At 41.4% G+C, this 12,194-nt stretch overlaps 1 protein-coding gene across 1 annotated transcript in view; it reads right to left on the bottom strand.

Moving 5' to 3' along the window:
- LOC112217951 (formin) overlaps window positions 1–12,194 on the bottom strand; it is a 117,584-nt gene that overhangs the window by 9,089 nt on the left and 96,301 nt on the right. The window contains 4 exon segments of the mRNA XM_042301004.1: window positions 4,952–5,044; window positions 9,254–9,374; window positions 9,553–9,612; window positions 9,792–9,938. Coding sequence (XP_042156938.1) covers window positions 4,952–5,044; window positions 9,254–9,374; window positions 9,553–9,612; window positions 9,792–9,938 — 421 coding nt within the window.

Below are 12,194 nucleotides of genomic sequence, written 5' to 3' on the forward strand. Positions count from 1 at the left end.
CTCCCCTCTGAAGCACTGGTTAATATAACCCCTCCCCGTCTGAAGCATAGGTTACTGTAACCTACTGATGACGTTACATAGGTTACTGTAACCTGCTGATGACGTTACATAGGTTACTGTATTCTACTGATGACGTTACATAGGTTACTGTATTCTACTGATGACGTTACATAGGTTACTGTAATCTACTGATGACGTTACATAGGTTACTGTAATCTACTGATGACGTTACATAGGTTCCTGTAATCTACTGATGACGTTACATAGGTTACTGTAATCTCCTGATGACGTTACATAGGTTACTCTATTCTACTGATGACGTTACATAGGTTACTGTATTCTACTGATGACATTACATAGGTTACTGTGTTCTACTGATGACGTTACATAGTTTACTGTGTTCTACTGTGTTCTACTGATGACGTTACATAGTTTACTGTGTTCTACTGTATTCTACTGATGACGTTACATAGGTTACTGTATTCTACTGATGACGTTACATAGGTTACTGTATTCTACTGATGACATTACATAGTTTACTGTGTTCTACTGATGACGTTACATAGGTTACTGTATTCTACTGATGACGTTACATAGTTTACTGTGTTCTACTGATGACGTTACATAGGTTACTGTATTCTACTGATGACGTTACATAGGTTACTGTATTCTACTGATGACGTTACATAGGTTACTGAATTCTACTGATGACGTTACATAGGTTACTGTATTCTACTGATGACGTTACATAGTTTACTGTGTTCTACTGATGACGTTACATAGGTTACTGTATTCTACTGATGACGTTACATAGGTTACTGTATTCTACTGATGACGTTACATAGTTTACTGTGTTCTACTGTATTCTACTGATGACGTTACATAGTTTACTGTGTTCTACTGATGACGTTACATAGGTTACTGTAATCTACTGATGACGTTACATAGGTTACTGTATTCTACTGATGACGTTACATAGGTTACTGTATTCTACTGATGACGTTACATAGGTTACTGTATTCTACTGATGACATTACATAGTTTACTGTGTTCTACTGATGACGTTACATAGCTTACTGTATTCTACTGATGACATTACATAGGTTACTGTATTCTACTGATGACGTTACATAGTTTACTGTGTTCTACTGTATTCTACTGATGACGTTACATAGTTTACTGTGTTCTACTGATGACGTTACATAGGTTACTGAATTCTACTGATGACGTTACATAGGTTACTGTATTCTACTGATGACGTTACATAGTTTACTGTGTTCGACTGATGACGTTACATAGTTTACTGTGTTCTACTGATGACGTTACATAGGTTACTGTAATCTACTGATGACGTTACATAGGTTACTGTAATCTACTGATGACGTTACATAGGTTACTGTAATCTACTGATGACGTTACATAGGTTACCCTATTCTACTGATGACATTACATAGGTTATTGTAATCTACTGATGACATTACATAGGTTACTGTATTCTACTGATGACGTTACATAGGTTACTGTAATCTACTGATGACGTTACATAGGTTACTGTAATCTACTGATGACGTTACATAGGCTACTGTAACCTACTGATGACGTTACATAGGTTACTGTAATCTACTGATGACGTTACATAGGTTACTGTATTCTACTGATGACGTTACATAGGTTACTGTATTCTACTGATGACATTACATAGGTTACTGTATTCTACTGATGACGTTACATAGTTTACTGTGTTCTACTGATGACGTTACATAGTTTACTGTGTTCTACTGATGACATTACATAGGTTACTGTATTCTACTGATGACGTTACATAGTTTACTGTGTTCTACTGTATTCTACTGATGACGTTACATAGTTTACTGTGTTCTACTGATGACGTTACATAGGTTACTGTAATCTACTGATGACGTTACATAGGTTACTGTAATCTACTGATGACGTTACATAGGTTACTGTAATCTACTGATGACGTTACATAGGTTACTGTAATCTACTGATGACGTTACATAGGTTACTGTATTCTACTGATGACGTTACATAGGTTACTGTAATCTACTGATGACGTTACATAGGTTACTGTAATCTACTGATGACGTTACATAGGTTACTGTAATTTACTGATGACGTTACATAGGTTACTGTATTCTACTGATGATGTTACATAGGTTGCTGTAATCTACTGATGACGTTACATAGGTTACTGTATTCTACTGTATTCTACTGATGACGTTACATAGGTTACTGTATTCTACTGATGACGTTACATAGGTTACTGTAATCTACTGATGACGTTACATAGTTTACTGTGTTCTACTGTATTCTACTGATGACGTTACATAGTTTACTGTGTTCTACTGATGACGTTACATAGGTTACTGTAATCTACTGATGACGTTACATAGGTTACTGTAATCTACTGATGACGTTACATAGGTTACTGTAATCTACTGATGACGTTACATAGGTTACTGTATTCTACTGATGACGTTACATAGGTTACTGTAATCTACTGATGACGTTACATAGTTTACTGTAATCTACTGATGACGTTACATAGGTTACTGTAATTTACTGATGACGTTCTAGGTTACTGTATTCTACTGATGACGTTACATAGGTTACTGTAATCTACTGATGACGTTACATAGGTTACTGTATTCTACTGATGACGTTACATAGGTTACTGTAATCTACTGATGACGTTACATAGGTTACTGTAATCTACTGATGACGTTACATAGGTTACTGTAATCTACTGATGACGTTACATAGGTTACTGTAATCTACTGATGACGTTACATAGGTTACTGTAATTTACTGATGACGTTACATAGGTTACTGTATTCTACTGATGACGTTACATAGGTTACTGTAATCTACTGATGACGTTACATAGGTTACTGTATTCTACTGATGACGTTACATAGGTTACTGTAATCTACTGATGACGTTACATAGGTTACTGTAATCTACTGATGACGTTACATAGGTTACTGTAATCTACTGATGACATTACATAGGTTACTGTAATCTACTGATGACGTTACATAGGTTACTGTAATTTACTGGTTACTGTTACTGTATTCTACTGATGACGTTACATAGGTTACTGTAATCTACTGATGACGTTACATAGGTTACTGTATTCTACTGATGACGTTACATAGGTTACTGTAATCTACTGATGACGTTACATAGGTTACTGTAATCTACTGATGACATTACATAGGTTACTGTAATCTACTGATGACGTTACATAGGTTACTGTAATTTACTGATGACATTACATAGGTTACTGTAATCTACTGATGACGTTACATAGGTTACTGTAATCTACTGATGACGTTACATAGGTTACTGTAATCTACTGATGACGTTACATAGGTTACTGTAATCTACTGATGACGTTACATAGGTTACTGTAATCTACTGACTGTGTTCTACTGATGACGTTACATAGGTTACTGTAATCTACTGATGACGTTACATAGGTTACTGTAATCTACTGATGACGTTACATAGGTTACTGTAATTTACTGATGACGTTACATAGGTTACTGTATTCTACTGATGACGTTACGGTTACTGTAATCTACTGATGACGTTACTAGGTTACTGTATTCTACTGATGACGTTACATAGGTTACTGTAATCTACTGATGACGTTACATAGGTTACTGTAATCTACTGATGACGTTACATAGGTTACTGTAATCTACTGATGACATTACATAGGTTACTGTAATCTACTGATGACGTTACATAGGTTACTGTAATTTACTGATGACGTTACATAGGTTACTGTATTCTACTGATGACGTTACATAGGTTACTGTAATCTACTGATGACGTTACATAGGTTACTGTAATCTACTGATGACGTTACATAGGTTACTGTAATCTACTGATGACGTTACATAGGTTACTGTAATCTACTGATGACGTTACATAGGTTACTGTAATTTACTGATGACGTTACATAGGTTACTGTATTCTACTGATGACGTTACATAGGTTACTGTAATCTACTGATGACGTTACATAGGTTACTGTAATCTACTGATGACGTTACAAGTGTAATTCAGAAATTAGGGAGCGATGATGAATTAGAGAAGAATAGATTTAGTTTTTCAATGCTAGTTAAGGACACTGTAGTTATTACGTTTAATTAACTGCAAAAAGGGAAGATCATTTTAAAAAAAACATCTTGCACACACAAGCTTGTTTGCTCTGGTCCAACGTTAAACCAACTCAGAAGTTCAAAGACATTCAAAGTTCCTCCATAGAAGCCAGTACTCTGTGGGTATATTTCAGTGGGCCCAATTCAGATGACGCATGTCACAACAAGACGCCGAGAGCTTCAAGGCAAGCTTCCTCCATCCTCTCCCACTCTCTCCGACAACATTTCAGTTGCATCTCACAGCCTACACTGTGACTGGAAGCAGAGTGTGTGTTTGTCTTTCAGTATGATTAAACCATGCTGTTATGACAAAATACAATTTGCTTTAAAACGACTTTCCTATACAGATTCAAATCGCTTCCCTGCTCCACAGCAAGCTGCTCTATCCACACTGATTGGGGAAGTGATTTAATGTTATATTTCAGAGGTTTAAAAAAAGAACAGAAAGGAACGATAGAAACCCTTACTATTAGTTGTTGTTAGAATCGGTTCAGAACTTTATTTTGCTGGTCGGAACAGAAAGAAAACAATAATGGTTATTTTCAAAAGGACCGGAACATAATTTTGGTTCCAACCCCTGGTTGAGATGTAGGCTTTTTTTTTAGCAGCACCTAAGTGCTGTTTAGATAAAACACAGATGGAAGTTTAAGTATATAAGAAGCTGACTTATCAAACTATTGTGGAAAATTGGTTGGTGGTGATACTATATTAATAACTACTGTTGTCCTCATTATTTCCCAGTGCTATTAGGCTACTCACCAATCAGAACAAACGACTCCATTTTGTCCTTAAACGGCTGGAGGTGTTCTTCTGGAGAGCTGGAACACACCTTCTGAACCCCTTTCTCACACACTGGGAAAACAGGATAAAAACACGGGTTCTCTTTCAATGAGACAGCATTATGTGCAGACGATCCCAAACGCCCCACCAACTTGAAAAGTGTGACAGTATGTTTTCGTATTCATGTGACTTGGGTAAGTGGAATGGTGTTACTCTGTGTTAGTGTTCGGGAGACTCCCTCAGCCTGTGGAACTCTCTCTCTCTCTGTAGTTAGTGATACAGGGGCAGCAGGGTAGCCTAGTGGTTAGAGCGTTGGACTAGTAACAGGAAGGTTGCAAGTTCAAACCCCCGAGCTGACAAGGTACAAATCTGTAGTTCTGCCCCTGAACAGGCAGTTAACCCACTAGGCCGTCATTGAAAATAAGAATTTGTTCTTAACTGACTTGCCTAGTAAAAATTAAATACTTCAATTTCGTCACAGCCTTTAACCTCAGACCCAGTGTTCTGTTCTCACCAGGCCCCATTCATTTACACAGGCAACAAAGCTTGTTTCCCCACAGCAGCCATTCAGAAACCCTGGTTATAGTTAAGCTAAGGACCGTCTTTGACCAACACAGAACAAAAGCTTCTCCTGTCTTTACCCCTTCAACCGTTCTCTACTGTCTTTAAGTGTGCACATATGATTCTATTACCCAACCAGCCCCAGCTATGGTAGTGCTGAGGTCAATGCACCTCACTCTCTCTCTCTATTCCTGTGTGTGTGTGTGTGTGCGTGTGTGTCCAGAGACTTGGTGGAGTGTCTCTGTGGAAGAGCCCTGGCGCCTTTCAGATACAGCTATAATCCTGCCCATCAGATCTGTCTCCGTGTCTTTGTGAGCCTGTACTGTACCGTTGCCAGCGATCAGAGTGGAGGACGACCATCACTGTCCTTATGTAATCTGAGGGGGTACATCTTATCAAACCAAACGGACCGCCCTATAAACACAAACACGCCCCCCCACGCCCACACACACCCACATACACACACCCACATACACACCCATATACACACACACACACACACACCCACATACACATCCATATACACACACACCTACATACACATCCATATACACACACACACCCACATACACATCCATATACACACACACACCCACACACACACACACACACACCCACATACACACCCATATATACACACACACACACACACACTGCGAGCTGTGGCCCCACAGATGTGTGTCGCAGATGCCCTTCTCTCTACCTCTCAACACGACCAGGTCTTATCACTGAGAGTCCCAGCCACCATCTCGGTCTCCATCTCAGAAGCCTTTTGTCCTGCTGGTTCAAACTCCCTCATGCCTGGGGTGAACCAAGCCTTTGTTTTCATCTGTTCCCTTTTAGATAGTTTGTGTAGAGTGTGTGGGTGTGTGTGGTGTGTGTGTGTTGGTTTTTCTATCCTTGTGGGGACCTGAAATCCCCAAAAGTCCCCACAAGGACAGAAAACAAGGACAATGCTCCCCCGTGGGGACAAATGCTATTTTAAGCTTAGTAGTTAGGTTAAGGTTAGGTTTAGGGGGATTGGGTTAGGGTTAAGGTAAGGGTTGGGGTTAGGTTTAGGGGTTGAGTTAGGGTTAGGGTTAAGGTTAGGGTTAAGGTAAGGGTTGAGGTTAGGTTTAAGGTAAGGGTTGGGTTAGGTTTAAGGTAAGGGTTGGGGTTAGGTTTAGGGGTTGGGGTTAGGGGTTCAGTTAGGGTTAAGGTTAGGGTTAAGGTTAGGGTTAAGGTAATGGTTAAGGTTAGGGTTAAGGTTAGGGTTAAGGTAAGGGTTAAGGTAATGGTTAAGGTTAGGGTTAAGGTTAGGGTTAAGGTTAGGGTTAAGGTTAGGGTTAAGGTTAGGGTTAAGGTTAGGGTTAAGGTTAAGGGTTAAGGTAAGGGTTAAGGTTAGGGTTAAGGTTAGGGTTAAGGTAAGGGTTAAGGTTAGGGTTAACCTAAGGGTTAAGGTTAGGGTTAAGGTTAGGGTTAAGGTAAGGGTTAAGGTTAGGGTTAACCTAAGGGTTAAGGTAAGGGTTGGGGTTAGGGTTAGGGTTAACCTAAGGGTTAAGGTAAGGGTTAAGGTTAGGGTTAAGGTTAGGGTTAAGGTTAGGGTTAACCTAAGGGTTAAGGTAAGGGTTAAGGTTAGGGTTAAGGTTAGGGTTAACCTAAGGGTTAAGGTAAGGGTTGGGGTTAGGGTTAAGGTAAGGGTTGGGGTTAGGGTTAAGGTAAGGGTTGGGGTTAGGGCAAATCATTTTAGGTCCGCACAAGGATAGAAGAACAAAACGTGTGTGTGTGTGTGTGTGTGTGTGTGTGTGTGTGTGTGTGTGTGTGTGTGTGTGTGTGTGTGTGTGTGTGTGTGTGTGTGTGTGTGTGTGTGTGTGTGTGTGTGTGTGTGTGTGTGTGTGTGTGTGTGTGTGTGTGTGTGTGTGTGTGTGTGTGTGTGTGCGCGCGCGCATGTACTGAGCTATTCTCTCCTCTCCTGTTGAAACATCAATTTATCCCCACTGGGAAATATGAACTGTCAGCTGTAGTCATTGAATGAGTCCCTTTGCGGTGGTCTGTGCCTTTGCACAATACATATAGAACATATTGTTTCCTGAAAGAGTTACCATTGAGTGTCATAATGACCCCACTGGAATCTCTAGGTTCTAGAATGAAAGCTGTTTCTTTGTCAGGAAATAAATCACATCTATTTGTGGAAGCCCTGAGTGGTCACACAGGTCAAGAGCTGCCCAATCACAGATGAGATATAACCGACATGAAACAAACAAAGAAGAAGTGTGTTTGAGTTTGCTGTGAAGTGCATCAGCTGCTCTACAGGACAGTAGTTCAACTCTATCTCAAAATACACCTGTTTCTCCAAAAGGAGACCTCTGTTTACCTGAGACTGAATGACCCTCTTCCTGTCTGAAAGGACCAAACTCCGCTCCAACACAAAAGGCAAAACATAGAAAGACTCGCTAGTCGCCACACAATGCAGATACCCGCCTCCACAGTTTACACAAATCCTGAATGACAACAGTATTCTTTGTAATCTTATCTGGGTGATGATGATGGAGCGTGGCGCGGGGGCGGGTTGTAACCGTGGCTCCCAGCAGGCTGTATTATGACTGGGCCTGAAGACTGGCTCCTCCGGCTCCTGCGATACCCTGATTGGTCGGTGAGCCAGAGGGAACAAACAGAGCAGCAGTAGGAGTAAAGAGAGAAAGAGACAGGGGGTGGAGACAGAGAGTGAGGGGGGAGACAGAGAGAGGAGAGAGGGGGAGAGAAAGAGAGAGAGAGACAGAGAAAGAGAAAGAGGGGGAGAGAGAGAGACAGAAAGAGAGAGAGAGACAGAGAGAGACAGAGATAGAGAGAGAATTAGACAGAAAGAGAGAGAGAGACTGTGAGAGAGAGAGACAGAAAGAGAGAGACAGAAAGAGAGAGAGAGAGAGAGAGAGAGAGAGAGAGAGAGAGAGAGAGAGAAAGAGAGACAGTGAGAGAGCAAGACAGAGAGAGAAAGAGACAGAAAGAGACAGAGAGAGACAGAAAGAGAGAGAGAGACTGTGAGAGAGAGAGACAGAAAGAGAGAGACAGAAAGAGAGAGAGAGAGAGAGAGAGAGAGAGAGAGAGAGAGAGAGACAGTGAGAGAGCAAGACAGAGAGAGAAAGAGACAGAAAGAGACAGAGAGAGAGACAGAAAGAGAGACAGAAAGATAGCGAGAGAGACATAAAGATAGAGAGAGAGAGAGAGAGAGAGAGACAGAAAGAGAGACAGAAAGAGAGAGAGACCGAAAGGAGAGAGAGAGAGGCAGAAAGAGAGAGAGAGAGCGATCGGTTGCCACCATCTGGGGTGCATCTATGTGCATCGATGCACCTAAACCAGGGTTTCTTAAACTATGAGTCGGGACCTAAAGGGGGGACCTGGGCATGTTGGAGGTGAGCAGCGAGTTATGAGAAAACACTATTTCATCTTAAATTGGGTCAACGGAGGACAACTTGGGTCACAGGAAGTTGGTCAATTGCTCATTTGGGTCTGGAGCTGAAATGGTTTAAGAACCCCAGATCTAAACAGTTGTTACCGAAGGCGAAACCCCAGTGATAACCTTTGACTCTGGCACAGCAGGTGAAACAGTCAGTCAGTCAGTCGGCCTGCATGTCTCTGTCTGCATGTCTCTGCCTGCCTTCTTGCCTGCCTGCATGCCTGCCTGCATATCTGTTTGTGTTGCTGACGTCACAGTGTTGTGATTAGGCATGAATGACCTCTGACCTGTCAGGTCTCGTCTCAGCTGTCTCAGGTCCTTGGTGATGTCTTCAAACTTGACCTGGGCAGCCAGGAACACATCCTGAGGCTCAGGGAGAGGGAACACACTTCTCTCTGTTCCAGCGTTCTGGAGGGAAACAATAACAGCAACATCAGACTGACAACAACAACATGATATTTGTTCCACATAGAAACAATAAAATAAAAAAATGAAAACACCAGAATGTCTAAAAACTAAAACACCCATAGACTAACTTCCAGTAAAATGTATGTCAATAAAGTGATGAACAAATGTTTAACATTACCTCGTCCAGGTTGCGGAGATAGTACGATGTCACATAGTCAACCAGACTGATACGATTGTCCTTAAAAAAAAAACAGAAGAGAACAGAGAGGATAAACGATCCTCAACCACAAAGGAAACCAACACAAAGCAATACATCTGTTCTTTATTCTGCTTCTAAAATGCTGTGAGTTGTAGGTCTTTACTGGGTGATATTTTACACTCATCTAACTCTACTTTGTCCTGTAACATAGCCCTTACCCTGCTCTTGACGTCCTTTAGTTTGGGCAGGATCTCCAGTCCGAAGCCGTCTGCCTGTCCTCTGGTCCTGTTGCCCCCGTTCATGTGGTTCCCCAGGGCTAGAATCAGACCCATCACCTCCCTCACACTGCAGGTGTCCATCAGATCCTGGAGACAGAAATGCACTGTCTACTGTTAACTGAACATAGTGTTGACTGTACTTCAGACCACTGAGACAAGTTACATTTACGTTTAATGTGAGGATGCGGTCGGTGACACATTGCTTCTTGAAAGTCCAATATCTTGAAAACTTGATTGCTGACATGCAAAACATTTTAGGATTGTATCAACAGTGGACTAATGAAACAAATACCAACAGATCGTTTTTGAGTGAAGTTTCTCTGTAAGACTCTTTATTTAGTCTGTTCTACAATAAAACACGTTTCCTGTGGTTTCTATGTTGCTGGACCACTAAAACACTCCACCCCTCTGACAGACATCTAGTATGAACTAACATGGAGAGTTTCACCCCTCTGACAGACATCTAGTATGAACTAACATGGAGAGAGAGTTTTACCCCTCTGACAGACATCTAGTATGAACTAACATGGAGAGAGTTCCACCCCTCTGACAGACATCTAGTATGAACTAACATGGAGAGTTTCACCCATCTGACAGACATCTAGTATGAACTAACATGGAGAGTTCCACCCCTCTGACAGACATCTAGTATGAACTAACATGGAGAGTTCCACCCCTCTGACAGACATCTAGTATGAACTAACATGGAGAGTTTCACCCCTCTGACAGACATCTAGTATGAACTAACATGAAGAGAGAGTTTCACCCTCTGACAGACATCTAGTATGAACTAACATGGAGAGTTCCACCCCTCTGACAGACTGAACTAACATGGAGAGTTTCACCCCTCTGACAGACATCTAGTATGAACTAACATGGAGAGAGTTCCACCCCTCTGACAGACATCTAGTATGAACTAACATGGAGAGTTTCACCCCTCTGACAGACATCTAGTATGAACTAACATGAAGAGAGAGTTTCACCCTCTGACAGACATCTAGTATGAACTAACATGGAGAGTTTCACCCCTCTGACAGACATCTAGTATGAACTAACATGAAGAGAGTTTCACCATTTGACAGACATCTAGTATGAACTAACATGGAGAGAGTTTCACCCCTCTGACAGACATCTAGTATGAACTAACATGGAGAGATTCACCCCTCTGACAGACATCTAGTATGAACTAACATGGAGAGTTTCACCCTCTGACAGACATCTAGTATGAACTAACATGGAGAGAGTTTCACCCCTCTGACAGACATCTAGTATGAACTAACATGGAGAGAGTTTCACCCCTCTGACAGACATCTAGTATGAACTAACATGGAGAGAGTTCACCCCTCTGACAGACATCTAGTATGAACTAACATGAAGAGTTTCACCCCTCTGACAGACATCTAGTATGAACTAACATGGAGAGAGTTTCACCCCTCTGACAGACATCTAGTATGAACTAACATGGAGAGTTCCACCCCTCTGACAGACATCTAGTATGAACTAACATGGAGAGTTTTACTCCTCTGACAGACATCTAGTATGAACTAACATGGAGAGTTTCACCCCTCTGACAGACATCTAGTATGAACTAACATGGAGAGTTCCACCCCTCTGACAGACATCTAGTATGAACTAACATGGAGAGAGTTCCACCCCTCTGACAGACATCTAGTATGAACTAACATGGAGAGTTCCACCCCTCTGACAGACATCTAGTATGAACTAACATGGAGAGAGTTTCACCCCTCTGACAGACATCTAGTATGAACTAACATGAAGAGTTCCACCCCTCTGACAGACATCTAGTATGAACTAACATGGAGAGAGTTTCACCATTTGACAGACATCTAGTATGAACTAACATGAAGAGTTTCACCCTCTGACAGACATCTAGTATGAACTAACATGGAGAGTTTCACCCTCTGACAGACATCTAGTATGAACTAACATGGAGAGTTTCACCCCTCTGACAGACATCTAGTATGAACTAACATGAAGAGAGAGTTTCACCCCTCTGACAGACATCTAGTATGAACTAACATGAAGAGTTTCACCCCTCTGACAGACATCTAGTATGAACTAACATGAAGAGTTTCACCCCTCTGACAGACATCTAGTATGAACTAACATGGAGAGTTCCACCCCTCTGACAGACATCTAGTATGAACTAACATGGAGAGTTTCACCCCTCTGACAGACATCTAGTATGAACTAACATGAAGAGTTTCACCCCTCTGACAGACATCTAGTATGAACTAACATGGAGAGTTTCACCCTCTGACAGACATCTAGTATGAACTAACATGGAGAGAGTTTCACCCCTCTGACAGACATCTAGTATGA

This window comes from Oncorhynchus tshawytscha, linkage group LG18, assembly GCF_018296145.1.
Source record: "Oncorhynchus tshawytscha isolate Ot180627B linkage group LG18, Otsh_v2.0, whole genome shotgun sequence".
NCBI lineage: Eukaryota > Metazoa > Chordata > Actinopteri > Salmoniformes > Salmonidae > Oncorhynchus > Oncorhynchus tshawytscha.